The sequence below is a fragment of the Pogona vitticeps genome, chromosome 1 (genome assembly GCF_051106095.1).
Source record: "Pogona vitticeps strain Pit_001003342236 chromosome 1, PviZW2.1, whole genome shotgun sequence".
Classification (NCBI taxonomy): Eukaryota; Metazoa; Chordata; class Lepidosauria; order Squamata; family Agamidae; genus Pogona; species Pogona vitticeps.
Window position 1 is genome coordinate 344,939,322 of NC_135783.1, and position 15,670 is coordinate 344,954,991.

Genomic DNA, 15,670 nt, shown 5'->3' on the forward strand with positions numbered 1-15,670 from the left:
TCTTGTATGTTTGTGCTCGAAATTTATGCCACACTAGACCCAATGCTTTCCTTACAATATGTTCCATAAAGTGTGATTGTTCCTTATATTTCCCATACCACACATTTGCATGCCAGCCCATGCTTAAGTCATGCCCTTCTAGTTTCAGGAATCTTTGGTTTACCAGAGTTATCCATTCTTTTATCCATGTCATAGCACACGCCTTATAATATACCATATTTTTTGCTCCATAAGACGCACTCCCCCCCCAAAAAAGTGGGGGGAAGTCTGTGCATCTTATGGACTGAAGGTGGTGATTTCGCCCCCACTGGCCCCATGGGGGGAGCCTCCCAAGGGTCTGAGTGAGTCTTCCAGGACCCTTGCAGGGCTGCCCCCACCCCCACGGGGCCAGCGGCAGTGAAATTGCCAGCTTCCAGGACCTTTTCTGAGCCTTTCAAGCCTCCAAAAGGTCCTGGAAGCTGGCGATTTCGCCCGCGCTGGCCGGGGGGGTGGGGTGAGGGAGTGTCACAAGGGTCTGAGTGAGCCTTCTAGGACCCTTGAAATGCTCCCCCCAGCGCGGGCGAAATCACCACCTTCTGGGACTCTTCTGAGGCTTGGGAAGTTTCAGAAGAGTCCCTGAAGGTGGCAATTTCGCCCCCTCTGGCCCCATGGGGGGGGGCAGGGTGAGCCTCCAAAGGTCCTAGAACACACCCTAGGACCCTTTGGAGGCTCCCCCCACGCCCCCCACCCGCATGGGGCCAAAGGAGGCTAAGGTGTGTTCCATAAAACGGACCTCTCCATAAGGCTCACCAGATTTTTAGAAGAAGAAAACAGATTAATTTTTCCCTGTTTTCTTCTCCTAAAAATTTGGTGCGTCTTATGGAGAGGTGCGTCTTATGGAGCAAAAAATACGGTAATAACCAGTTTGGTAGTCCTACAACTCCCCTTTCTTTCAAGTCCTGTAATAGATTAAGTTTTATTCTTGGTTTCTTAGTCTTCCATATTAATTTGGTTGTCAGGCGATCCAATTCTTTAAAGTATTTAAAATTTAATAATATTGGTAGATTTTGAAAGAGAAATAAAAGTTTAGGCAAGATCATCATTTTTATCGTTGCAGTTCTTCCCATCAATGATAGTTGTAGCTTACTCCAATCTTCCAGGTTCTTCTGAATTTCCTTCTGTATTCTGAGATAGTTCTCTTTCATTAAGTTGCTGGGTTTTTTGGTGATGATGACTCCTAAATGTTTGATTTTTTGTACTACTTCAAAATTAATTTCCCTCAACGGTTTTCCAACTTCTTCTTTCTTTGTTTTTAATCATAACTTTTGTTTTTTGATAATTAATATGGAGACCTGCCACTTGTCCATAATCTTCTATGATTCTCAATACTTCCTCTAGGTCTCCCTGAGGATTCTCAAGTATTATTACCAGATCATCTGCATAAGCTTGTACCTTAAATTCTTCGCCTCTAATTTTTAGTTATTTAACTCTTTCATTAGCTCTTATCTGCCTATTTAGGATTTCCAGCGTTAATATAAATAAAAGAGGGGGAATCTCTGATATTTCCCAGTAGTCCCCATGCACCTACTTAACCAGGCCTGGCTGTGCTTAGCTCTGACCATATTCATGGTGGTAAGATGGTACCTACAATGCCAAGGGAAACAATGGAATTAAGCAAGACACAGATAACATCTTGGTTAAAATGTGGAGAGGGAAGGTACTGTTTGTCCCAAACGAACTCTTCACAGCTACCTTCTGAACTCCTACTCCTTCTCTTCTTTTTTTAAAGAAATGAGGCACCTATAATTATTGGAGAAGTACTAAAATCGGTGACAACTTTCAGCTTTGTGTAATTGCAACTAATATCTTTTCTTAAAAATCTGTCCCCATATTTTCAGTTAGACTCTACAAAGATTTTAAAGAACCTAAATACTTCCATCATTGTTTTCTGGGCAAAGCAATGGCAGTTTGCAGCCCAGCCTCCTCAAGAGTTCCAGAGAAGCCATTTTCCGCTTGCTTGCTTTGAAAGTCATTAAAGTAACTCGATGAAGAACAACAGCGGGGGGCTAATGGAAGGCAAAGCTTAGAAGCAATCCAGATTTTCCCCCAAGACTTTCTCAAAGGGCCATCTTGCGAAAATCACAAGCACCTTTCACCTCTCTTACCCCTTTACAGAAATCAGTAGAAAATGGACAGATGCTACAGCTCCAGAATACAAGCTGTACCTTTATATCAAATGATAACTGGCTGTCTTCTCCTTTCCAAATTCCAAACATGGGGGGAAAATTAAGAATAATTAATTTTCTTATTCTTCCCATCATTACATTTATATATAGTGTAGTTTGTACTCACTCCTGATACAACGAGATGAAGTCACTGCACACAATTATATCACTGAGAGTCACTTCATACCCACAACTGAATATGTGAACTGGCTACCATACTTAATGCAGTATCTTAGATGCAAGACATCTGAAATGGGCCTCCTGGTCCTTTTTCAAAGCCTCAAAATCATCATTTGCCATGGTGGCTTGGGAATTCTAAGCACTGTAGCTCAAACACATAACTTTCAATATCTGCACATAAACAACTCTCATTATGACTCTGCCTGTTTTCTTTATGATACCATCATACTATGGCTCTTATTTTTCAGAAAAGGAAAGGAGAACAAAAGGGAGGAGGAAAGAAGGTCCTAATGAAGGAGGCGAGGGAGACAGAAGAGATATGGAGGGAAGCTGAAAAAGAAATAGAAGGTGAGGCTTGCCAGACTGAAGTGAAAGTCCTTAAGGTAATAGATCTTCAAGAGGACTGGGAGTGTGTGTAATGTGAGGACCCTTGGACTGTGGAGCTGGTTCCCAGGGTTGAGGTGAAAAGGCTGTGCTAGTCAAAATCAACCCACAAGCTCTCCTTCTGAGCTGAGAAACAGAGGTGAGAGAAGAGGAAGGAACTGTGAGAACAGGGAGTGAGAGAAGGTTCAACTCAAAACCCTTCAGCCTGGCCAAGTCATTGGGAAGCATCCTGCTTCTACAACGGGGGTGGGCAATTAATTTCTATAGGGGGCCACATGAAAAATCTGAACTGTGTTCAGGGGCCGAACCAACATTACTTAAAAATAGGCCCCCATTAGGTGGGTAGTAATAGCCCCCAATTTGTGTATAGTAATAGGCCCCCATTGGTTGAGGCCCTGCGGTGAACGAACTACAAGGCTGACATAGTTAACTCACTAAACTTTTTAGGGAGCTAACTATGTGAGTGTTGTAATTCATTCACCACGGGGGGGGGGGGAAGAGGAAAAAAAACCCAACACTGAGCTAACTCACCTGCCCTCCGTTCCCCCGCGGCCTTCCTCTTCGACTGTCTTCTATCCTGCGCAGGCAACATGATGCGTTATCACATCGCCTGCGCAGGGATCGCTTCCGGCCTCTTGAGCCACAGGCTCTGCAGCCTGCGGCTCAAGAGTAACAGTCAAAACTCGTGAGATCCCAGCGATGGACCTTGTGAGTTTTGCTTACTACTGTGCTGGGTGACCAGAGCCGGAGCTCCGGCTCACTAAACGGCAACGGGCAGGCTGGACAGGAGTGGCCATGGGCGGGCCGGACAGGAGCGGCTTGCAGGCCATATGTGCCCGCGGGCCGCACTTTGTCCAGGTCTGTTCTACAAGAAGGAGAGGGAAGGTGGGATAGCTGCCCCTTTTAAACAGTCAAACATAAATGTAAGCCATTGCTGTTGCAATACTCCTTTGCTTAGTGTATCTCAAGTGGGCCATCCAGGCAATGGAGGGACAGCAGATGGTTTTACAAGGACAGAGAGAAGGGGAATACCGTAAATAAGGAGAACAGTAAAGAAACTGTGTCTGATTCCAGTTTAGAAGAGAGGCTTTATTTGCCCGTTCATAATCTTCCTGTTTTGCAAGCAATCTCAAGTTTATTAGATATGTTACAGTTATGTTACTGTTTTATTATTGTTTTTGTAAACTGTCCAGAGTGGCCTTGACAGCCAGATGGGCAGTATAAAAACAAAAAAAACAAACAAATAAATAAATACTGTTGTTGATAAGTGCACTCTGACTCCAGTGGTGGGTTCAGATATGGAAGGCAGTGTCATGGGAAATTTGGGAGTGGCTAGGGGCAAAAAAATTATACTAAAAAAGCACAATGTCTAACACAGGAGCACAAAGGATTTAACAAATACTTAGAAATTTTCTCATCCTCAACCCTGTTGGAAAAAATGGTAAATCACTCTCAGTTGTTTTGTTCCTGCATTATACTGAAAAGATGAGCATCTTTGTTTGGCAACAGCATTTTTAACAGAAAATTACTCCCCTCCCCATGTTTCTGCCAAATAACTTGGGTTTTTCATTTAAGCATATGCACAAATATACAGAGGTTTTGTACATTTTTTGCTCTAGTATGCTAAACAATGCACGAAACTTTCATCCTTATGAAGTGAGCATAAATTTATATCCATAGTGAGTACTGTGCCAAACTCCTATTTATGACTGTCATTTCATAGTGCGATTTAAGATTCATGCACATAACCAGTTGCTATCAAGTTGGATTTTTATTTTATGAAATGCGGATTAAATGTACATTTTTCAAAAAGCAAATCAAATGGGTGGGAGCTCAGCATTTGTGTCTGTTCTTTAAACAGTGGTATGAATTCATGATGCTCGCTGTTCTTAGGGCAGATAAAGCACCCTTAAGGCATTTAATTGCAGGAGGTAAATCTGAATGAGAATTGTAAATATCTTTCCCATGCTAATTGCCATAGATAAGGGAGGACAAGCACCTGAATCAGCCTGACTCACTTTGCAACAGGGACTCATGTTCTACCAGGAGCAGAAATTTTAATTTAAACTACAGTAAATAGGTCCCCCCCAGACTTGAGGCTGCTTGATACAGTATTTAAAAATAAACAAGCAAATACTGTATCCATAAAACACAGGGCAGATTAGAAGCCTTCAGCGGAAACATTATTTATCAACATTATTTGAAGGTTCTGCCCAAAAACCAGGTTCTGCCTCCCCTCCTTGATGCCAGCAGAAGCATGTTGGAGCTGAAATATTCTGGCAGGCTTACAACCCCAGGGCAGTGACTGAAAATGCCTTGCATTCTCTTTACCTCCAAGGATGACAGCACACAAAGCAAAGGACCTGAGGAAAACCTAATCAGGGTGGAGATATTTGTGGTAAATGTAGGGATAGGTTGTCTTGAAGGTAAGTAGGTCACAGGCCACACAGAGTATTAAAAAGTTTAAAAGGGCAATTTGAATTGGGCTCATATGTTTTTGTACTGTGTGTTTCTGTTTTCCAAGAACCATGTTTTACTTATTTATTTCATTTACACACTTCCTTATCTGCTACCTAGATCATGCTTTGCTTCAACAAAGTTAATGCCTCATGAACTTTACAATGTGGGATGTAGATGAATACTTGTCCTGCTCTTCAGCTTTCATGTGCAGAAAAGCAATGTCCCATATAAAGGCAGAGACCAAATTGACTAAAAAATCCTAACATATATACAGTACAGTATTTCTTTTTAATGCTATAACAAAGTTCAGCATCCTGGAAAATGAAGCCCCCCCCCCCTCTCTCTCTCACACACAAATTGATCCTCACACTCCAGGATTGGGCAGGATGTTTTTAAACAGCCCCTTAAACCCCAGCTTCCTTAAACTCCAGGCACCACCAACAAAATCTCTGCTTTGTTTTATTTTAATCTCAAGTTTCTGCAAGTACTGTACAGGACCCAATAGGGCTCACAATAGCCAGAACCCAATTATAGTAGTTTTATAAGAGGTAATTGAGTTAGTCTGTTATAGCATATCAGGCAAAAAAATTGGTGTTCACATAGGATTTTGCCTAATTGATTAGGTACCAGGATATATCTTGGTTGCATAACTGATCATGTGTCTTGACTGTGCAAAAAAGATGTATTCGATCAATTCACCTTGGTAAATTGTGTAATCCTATGCCAACAGAATTTGAGCAACGTGGATTAAAAATGGATACAGGTAGAAGTACAGTAAGCTCTTCCCACTGGAATACATTTCCATATCATTTGTTGGTGAATGAGGATACAGAAGAGCAGAAGTAATAAACCCAAGTTAGCTCCATTGGAGAGGAGCAGGTGCTGGAATTCTCAATGAACTAAATAAAGTACATCCACATTTTAAAAATGCACAAATTCAACCTAAACGCTAACTCTAATCACAGCCCTAATGTGAAACTTATTGCTATCATTGCAAAAGAATTCAAATGGGGTCAGAAAATACCCCAGAATTCACTTAGTGAAAGTTTTCTTTTTAAAAAAGAATCTGGTATATAAAAACTAAACATATGGTAGTCGCATCAGGTTTGCATAAGTGCTGCAGTTAACTCACAGGCTCTGCGGCCTCCTAAGAGTCATTAAGTGAACAACAGAAATTAATATTGATATTCATCAACTGTGGGTCCTGATGGCAATTTTTAGAGCATATATCTTAATTGTATTTTAATTGTTTTATCTTTTTTACAGTATTTTAATTGTTGCAAGCCACCCAGAGACCTTTGGGTAGTGTGGGCGGCATATAAGTTAGTAGACTTAATTAATTAATGAGTCGAAACTGTCATTTGTGACAACAGCACAATGATGGTAAACAAAAATGTCAACCTATTTCTCTCTCTTTTATATACCAATGCACTACTTTAAGTGGTTTACAACAGACAAAGAAATAATAATCCACCAACCCAACAATAAACTTTCAAGAAATCATACACAATAATTAAAAATAAACCCCAATTAGTGGCGGGATCAGGGAACATAACTAATGATTCACAGGGAAGATGACTCTGAATGCTTCTTGAAAGAGGATAGTCTTCAACATCATCATAAAGAAGAGAGGGAGGGGGCCTGGCGTACTTCTACCAGGAGCCCATTCCATAAGGATAGGGACACAACTGAGAAGGTGCCTTGTTTTACTAAGCCCCTTTGCTTTGCAGGCCACCACCTTAGTCCTGAAAGTAGATTAATTTGGTTAGAACATGAGAGGGGGCACTGAAGACCCCCGAAGAACCTACTAAGGTCTGTAAGTCATATGTTTTAATGGTTGTTATTTAAACATAGAAAAACTATTTAAATGTTTAGGTACTGCCAACTGAGAGCGTAGTCCATGCCACAACTGTGGACTTCAACTGGCCTAAATGGGCTTAAAACAGCAACTTCCAGTATTCAGAAGATCAGACTGTAAACAGTGAATACAAACAAAGGTGGACAAGTCTCTTGTCCTTTGGGTCACTGGCAAGGCAGGCTGTCATAGAGACTGAAAGATAACACCTTTGACACTATTACAGGTGTAGGTGCTTGGTCTTACAGTAGACCCTTGACTTACAGACGGCTTGACTTACAGACTTTTTGAGTTACAGACTTCTCTGGCAGCAAAATTTAGGTTTGACTTGCAGACTGAGATTTGACTTACAGACCAGAAAAAAACCAAAATGGAACAAAAACGGCCTGTTACGGGATTAATCGGTTTTCAATGCACTGTAGGTCAATGGAGACTTGACTTACAGATTTTTTGACTTGAGAACCGCTTTCCAATATGGATTAAGTTCTCAAGTCAAGACCCCTCTGTATTTTTCTATTGCCACCCTGGTTCAAGAACTAGACACATTTCCAACATTCCTTCTGATTTTCAGCCCCGCTGGGCAGGGTTCTGCCCCTCGCGTGTGCAACTTCACCCACCTGTGTGGATGATTATGCCCTGCGTGGGAGGTTCCATTGCAACCAGAACCAAAGGGACTGAAAATGATCACTGTGAGTGTGTGGAGGAAGACGAGACCTGCACGGAGGTGGACAGAACCACACACATTCATGCAGACACGTACCTTAGAAGGAACCTTGCCCACTTCATATTTCTTTTGCATAAGAAAAACAACTCACTAAGCCAAGCTGAGTAAAAAAGAGATTTAGAAATGGCCTAGCTTCACCTCTTTGCATGGATATGCTAAAGGAACACTGGAGATGAGTAATTCTGGCATGAAAAATGACTATAACATCTGTGGTTTGGGTTTTTTTTTTTTAGCTTTATTCACAAACCTGCACTCAGACATATCCTATAGTAAAAAGCAATGCGCTCACCCTTCTTTGTTCTTGGATCCTAATAAAATGTTATTAGCAGAAGAAGAGTTTCATTACAAATAATGTTTAACCCACCTCCAGGAAAAAGTCATTTCTTCCTGCACATCCAACATGCTACCTTCTCAAAGGCCAAGATTTTCCCATGATTATATTGAAGAGATTCGTGGAAAGAACATCACTCACCTTCAGGAGTTTTGACTTTCTTTGGTCTATAATGTATTCATCACCGCTCATCACATCTGTCCCTGCAAATCCCATTTCCTGTTCTATTCATGAGGCGCAGCAACCTGGTGCTTTAGTGATTGCCGCCACACTTTTCCCATGGCCTTCTCACCTCTCATCTCTCCCCAAGTACCCCATTCCCATTGTTTATCATCTGTTCTCCCCTGCTGGAAACTGCTGTCAGATGTTCACTTATCCCTAATCTTGCTTGCTGCCTTTGATATTCTTTCTAATCCAACAACCTGTCAACTGGGGCATCAGCCCATGTCCAGGCCAGCTGCTCTGTCCCAGGCTCCAAGATTCTCTCCCAGCCTCCATTCAAAATCTTTAGGGGATTTGGACCCAGCAAGAAAAACTTGGAGCAAATAATTAATGTTGCTTCGATCAGAGCTCATGACATTGGTGTGCCATTAAGCAGGCCACAAAAGGAAAGTAACCTTTAAAAGTTTGTTTAAACTTGGGTGTTAATATATTAATGAAACTCTGGTCAATGTTTAAGGGACATGACTGAAGCAAAGAAAGTTCTTTCTGAAGTCAAGGAAAAGTTTTTAACTGAAATACAAAAACAAAAATGAAGTTCACATACAAAAAATGATAGTTTGCACTAATTGCCCCTAGTCACCCGCAGTTTTCAAGAAGAGTTCAAAGAGCAGAAGCATGTAAGCAATCTTCTGTCATGTTAAGTGTAAAATATGACAATTAAGCAGGAGCGATTGATCAAGGTGTATTACTATAATGATGTTTTATAGAATACAGGTGCAACAAAACCCACTCTTTCTCATTTGTACAGAAGAATTGCCACCTCTTTCTTTAACAGCACTGCGAGGTACAGAAATTTAGAAAGTGTAGCTTTTTCTGCTGTGAATACAAAGTGTTGGGGCCAGTTTCACAACTTTGATTTCTTCCTCTTAGGCAACTGTAGTGCCAGGTAAAGGAGAAAGCTCAGTTTGGGGGGGGGGGGGACAAAATCAAGTATCAAACCTTGTGTAAAGGAAGAGTTACCAAGCCAGAATCAGAAGGAACATGTCTACTTTTGAAAGCTGTTTAGAAGGCGCAATTTGACTACTGTATAGGGTATTTTCATCAAAGTTCTGCCATGAAGGGACACCTGGTAAAATTTCCTCCTCTCTGAAAGATCCTCTGTAAAGATGTTGAGACTATTGCTTATCATTTCAAAGCAGACTGAGTGTCTCTACAGGGATGATACACTCTTCAAAAAGACAAGGAAACTGGTGAAAAGATAGTTATTATGATCCATGTGCAGCAAAGAAACCATATATGACACTGGAGGTAAAGTTTCCTGTTCAGGTTCCAACTCTGGTAACCATATATTCTTGACACTGGAACACTAACAACATATTATTTAGATATATTATTAACTATTAACTAAATAATTTTATTTCTTTATACAAGAACCACTGATCTACAGCTATAAGCTGTTACATGTCTTTACAAAGGCACTGCCCAGAGTCATCACTATTCAATGTGAAGCATGGGATGAAAAGAAATGTATCATATCTTAAGTTGGAAGTTGCCTCTTTCCCAATGGGACCAAAGTACTCAAGGTTAAGAGAGTATCCACTGATATCTCCAGATATCTGCCTTAGCTGAAGAGAATCTCAGCCACCACTCAATCTCCTCTTCTAAGACTCTAAGGTGATAAGTCACAAGTAGTGACCATAGGAAACATTTTACACTAATGGAATGAGATGTAGTGGCAGGAGAAGTTAATCTTCGTTTGAAGTGACATGGGTTTTTATTAGAGATACGGTACATTAAATTTTCAGAAGAATTAGATGAAGCCAGGTTTCCTATCCAGAAAGGAACAGGAAATGTAACTACATGTTCCTTATCCAGAAAGGGTAATATAAAATGTAGCTATTTATTGATACTTATGTGTACCCATTATCTTACCCAAATGAGTGAGAAGTACTGATTTGTATCTGCCCCTCTTCACAATAGCCCTGGGTGGTTACCAAACTCAATAAAATACATTTAAATGACAAATCTAAAAACAAAGAGATTGAAGGGAGGGCATGTACGAAAAATGGAAAAAGGAAATTGAACCTGGGTGAACAGAGTAAACTCAGACAGGCACAGCAAGTAAATGACAGGAAGAAAACTGACTAGAAGAGAGAATATGATGAAGAGCATGGGGAACTAAAGGTTATACAAATGAAACCAATTTCATTTGTATAACTACTGCTTCCGGTTTTGCTTCTTAGCTTCCTGAATATATCTAATGCGACATAGTATAAACTAGATCAACTGCACAGTCCTTTGATTTGTTCTTAAGTTCTCACAAGAAATCAGTGGGGCATCAAAAATTAATGAGCAAAAATTATGTTTTCACCATTTTAAAAAATATTCTTAAGTAATGAAATATTAAAAACTGTACATATGCATTACAGTAGTCATCAGAAATTTACCATAGGACAATGATACATAGCCACTGGGTCATCATAAACTAAGATACTTCACCCAAATCTTGGTGCAGTGCCACACTAATTCTTTCATGCTACCAACTAGTTCCATAATCATGGGAATTTGTACTTCTTGTAAAAATATATACTGGAAGTATAGATCTGAATCAGAAGAGGTAGACTACAATCTGATTTGCATCTGAAAAAGTGGCATGCAGTCCACAAAAGTTTGTGCCAAATGAATCTTTTTCATCTTTAAGGTGCCACAATACTGCCTGTTATGAAACATATGAGATATTGAGGACTCCTCTTGTCCAGGGTTAGCAAGGCAGCATCCAATCCTCATACATATATACTTGGAAGCAAGTCCTCCAAGTAATGTCTTGTCCCCTTGAAATACAAGCTGTGCCTAGTTACTATCCAGTTACTGATGGACAACAATGTGTACCCATTTGGCTCATGAATTCATAATCAGCTTGATGAACTGGGAGTGTTTAAAATGGGGGGGGGGGATCACGGACCCAGTGTTAAACCTATATATTAAGAGTGGAAAGGAGTTTCAATAACATTTTATTCACATATGCTTTATCAGTTTATGGAAAAGGAACACAATTGTTTTTAATCTTGTGCTTTTATCTTTAATGTGCAAAAAACATAGAAAGTATGCTGCCCCATAGTGCTTAAAGCTCTCTCTGGGAAATTTATAAAAAATTAATTATGCAGGCTACAGATTGCCCCCCCCCCAGCAAGCTGGGTACTCAACTTACTGACTTCAGAAGGCTGGAAGGCTGAGTCAATTTCAAGCCAACTACCTGAGCACTGGATCAAACATGAACAGAGTTTTCAGTGCAGTACTGCAGTTTAGCCACTGTGCCAAAATCCCAATTAAACCTCTACCCACTGAACCACTAGAGTCTCGTGTTGAGTTAGGAAGCCTATGTGGTACCACTCAAGTCTTTTTATGAATGGGTTTAATTTTTTTCAATGAGAAACATTAAGACAGTTCTTGCTTTTGTCAAATTTTTGCACAACCACTTTCCTCAACACACTTGGCAATTTTTATTTTTAAATGAGCACCACAGTTGAACCTGGCACTGAATTTATGACGTTTAGAGGAACTGAACTCCTTAAGTCAGACATCCAAAAGATACTGGTTCTTGGTAATGTAGAGACAAGTTGCTTCTAACTTATGGGAACCCTAATAAAATGCTCAAGGTATGTGAAATGTTCATGGAGTGATTCACCACCGCCAACTCTCCAAGAGACTTTCCATGGCTGAGCAAGAATTTGAACATAAGTCTTCTGATCCTTAATTCCACTCTGCTCACTACACAACATTGGTTCCAAAAGCATATTACTGCAGCTTTTTTAGTGAGGACAGAGTTATATGTTCTCTAGTAGAAATGTGGGACATTGGGGAGAGGAACTCATACACAGCTTAAAAAATTTGGCAGTTTAAAATAGTTGTAAACAGGTAAGTAGGAAATGTTGGGAGTGGCATGTTTGACTCTTAACACAAGAATGTGGATGAAAGTCTTTTCATGAGAAAGTATGCAGGGGATGATGTAAAATAGGTAGGTTTTTGTGGTTTATTTTTGGCTCTAGAATTGGTTTTCCAGAATACAGAAAGCATTGATTGAACAGACCAGAATTTTATTGCCCCATTTTAAAAATGCTAATTACCAGAAATGGATGATGTCAAGACTCTCTTTATCTCTCTGAGTCATTGCTGCTTTGGTTGTGTGTGGGGGTTTGCTGACACAGTGTTACGTGTACACTATAAGGACTGCCCTTGCAAAGTGCTGCAATAAAGAACCATTGCCGCCTGTCTTTTGACCTCATGCCACCCCTCTGGCAACGCAGCTGCAGTATCTATGGGGTCATAACCCACCCCCTTGCAACCCGATAGTAAGACAGGCTCCCAGCCCAAGAGCCCACAGGCAGCACACCTAAGTCAGCCTCTGAAAAAGCAAATAAGCATTTCTTTTCCAAAAAGGAGAGAGGAGCCACTTTCCACATACACACACAATGCCTGGCAACTTATCCGTGGGTCCTTTAAAAATAATTGAAAAAATAAATTAAATAATGATTTTATAGATCACTGCAGGGATAGGAAATCTGCACATCACTGGAATCTGGCACACTTGTGGTGTGGGGTTGGGTGTGTGTGTTGGACTGGCAGCAGTTGTAGTAGGAGGTTTCCTCAGTGGTCCCCAACCTTTTTAGCCCTGCGGACTGGCTGGGGAAGGCAGAGCACCCCCCTGCACTCATGCGCATGCGTGAAGGAACGAGGGGTGCTCATGCTGGCATGCACGTGCTCATGCACATGCGCAAAGGAGTGAGGGCGCTCATGCGGGCACACACATGCTCATGCGAAGCACTCGTGTGGGATGCACATGCTTATACGCATGTGCAAAGGGCGGCACTGTGCTCAGGGGGCACTCATGCACATGTGCAAAAGGGTGGCAGAGTGCTCATGTGGGCGCAGGCATGCTCGCACAGACGCAAACAGGCTGTGCAGGGGTGAGTGCAGGCAGGGGTGGGGGAAGGTCTGTCCCCACAGCCCAGTCCGGCTCATGCCATGGACCGGGGGTTGGGGACCTCTGCCCTACATAATGCACTTTCATTATATAAATGAAAATTATCCTTTTTACCCTGCTTCCCTGAAAATAAAAGCCCTAGTTTGATTTTTCAGGATGCTTATAATATAAGCTCTACCCCAAAAGTAAGCCCCAGTTAAGTGAAACCCTGCCCTCCACCCTTGTGCAGCAAACAAAAGAAGGTGACATGACTGTATTTGAATAAATGTAGATTCTTGTACATGGAAAATAAAAATAAACATTTCCTGAAAATAAGTCCTTGTGTGTTTTTTTGGAGCACAAATTAATATAAGGCCCTGTCTTATTTTCGGGAAAACATGGTAGTATTTGTATACTCACTTTTAGTTTTAATATTGTGTTTAAATGATGTAAGCCACTTTGGGTCCTTTCAAGGAGAAAGATAGGGCAAAAATATTTTAATTAAACAAAGACTAAAGAATGAACAATTTATGTTTATATACACATGCACAGGTACATATAGATATATATTCATACGTACGTGTGTGTGTGTGTGTGTGTGTGTGTGTGTGTGTGTGTGTGTGTGTGTGTGTGTGTGTGTGTGTGTGTGTGTGTGTGTGTGTGTACCTACGCGCGTGCATTACCTCAAGAAAACTGAGCCAAATGAGGCACTGTCTCTTAGAATCTGACTTCAGTTCATGCAGAATATTTATGTATTTATTTATTTAAAATATTTTTACCCCGCCTTTCTCCTTAAAAGAACGCAAGGTGGTTTGCATCATTAAAAGACAATATTAAAGCTAACCACAGTGTGTATGCAAATACTAAAAAGGGGCCAAACAAAAACCATACAGAAAACAGAAGGAACACTAAAACACCCTTTGGTTGATCTGGAAGTGGCCACCCTCGTTCAACTCAACCTTTTCCCCTCAGAATGTATGAGGAAAGGGCCACAAGGGGGGGAAATGGGGAGGAAAAGGCCACCTCTGCCCATTAACAGAGTGCATGTCCCTGCATGAAAACAGCGAAACAGGCCTTCCTAAAGAGCTCCCCAGCCGGCCCGCAGTTCCACGACTCCAAGACAACTGGGCAACCCCCCAACCGCGTCTCCTTTCCGGCCGGGGCGGCGCTTCTCCCTCCCTCACACCGCTAGGCCCCGAAGCACCGGCTCCGTGTGGAGAGCGCGGCCTTGCCAGGCGGGGCTCCCACGGAAGACGGGCCGCGCTAGGCTGCGGAAGGAGACGAGGCGGCGGCTCCTTCTCGGCCAGCTTACCTGGCGGTAGCGGAGCCGAAAAGGCCGCAGGTATTGGGAGGCGGTGCAGGGCCCCAGGCTCAGGTCCTCGACGGACTCCATGGCCAAACGCGGCAGAAGAGCTTTCGTCTCAGGGAAGCGGCGGGCGGTCCCGGGCAGAAGCCGCGAAGGGACGATACAGCCGGAGAGGAGGAGGAGGAGGCAGCCGAAGAGAGCCGGCGTGCGGAGCGAGGGCGCAGGGCACGGGAAGAAGCGGCTGGCCCGGCGGGAGGGAGGTTTTGAGAGACTCTTTTCCCTCACGAAGATGTTTCTGGCTTCTTGCCTTCATGTTCCAACGTGCGGGAATATGAAACGGGGTGGCCTTTTCCGCCTCACCGAAAAGAAGCCTTCAAGAGGGAACCTGTTTGTGTGCGATTTGTGCTCATTTATACGTGAAAAATAAAACTTGTTTTATTCTTTTAGCAGAATTCCAGCGCCTTTCTCTGAAATAGGGAAGGACTGTGGCCCAATTGATCTGTGTAGCTCCTGCTGGACTCTGCTGTCCAGGTGCTGCAAACGGGATGGGCAGCAACCTCAAGGTTTGCCAACTCTGGCGCCTTTTTTTTTAATTTTTTATTTTTTTGAATCTTTTAAAATAGCCTTGGGCCGGGCAAGTTTCAAATGGAGGACATCTTTCACAAGAAATGTGGCCCCTTGCAGCAAGTCCAGTGGAAGACTGGCCTTTCAAGAAGATGGGCATCTAAGGAGAAATGCACAGATGCTTTGACCCTCCTCATAGTTTTTGGAGCCATGTTAATCTGTGTAAGCGTTTCAGCAAGAAACACAAAAGAAAGCAAAAGTAAAAAAAGATGTGGTGGCTAGAGATGCAAAATTTCTGAAAATTTTTTCTTTTTTTCAGTGAAAAATGGAAATTTTACATCTCTAGTTGTGGTACCTTAAAGACCCTACTCAGTGTGGGTCTCTCTTGTTTTTTTAAGGATGTAAGGAAGAAATGTTAATGCAAATAGAAAGTAAGGATGTTTCCCCCGAACTTAACTTCCTTCTTTCCACACTGAGCTTGAGGCAGAAGAAGGATGTGTACTGTGTATTATTAAGCCAATCTTCACACAGTGCAGATTT

General features: G+C 41.9%; 1 protein-coding gene across 5 annotated transcripts in view; it reads right to left on the minus strand.

Annotated features, from left to right (window-relative positions):
• The window catches only part of NUDT14 (nudix hydrolase 14), a 69,525-nt gene extending 54,214 nt beyond the window's left edge, over positions 1-15,311 (minus strand). For all 5 annotated transcript variants that reach the window (XM_072986764.2, XM_078383585.1, XM_020800770.3 and 2 more), the window contains exon 1: positions 14,573-15,311. Coding sequence is in view for 3 of the 5 variants with exons in the window: in XM_020800770.3 (XP_020656429.3) it covers positions 14,573-14,653 (81 nt within the window). In the remaining 2 variants the exon portion in view is untranslated. The remainder of the gene's footprint in view (positions 1-14,572) is intronic.
• Between the last annotated feature and the right edge of the window lie 359 nt (positions 15,312-15,670).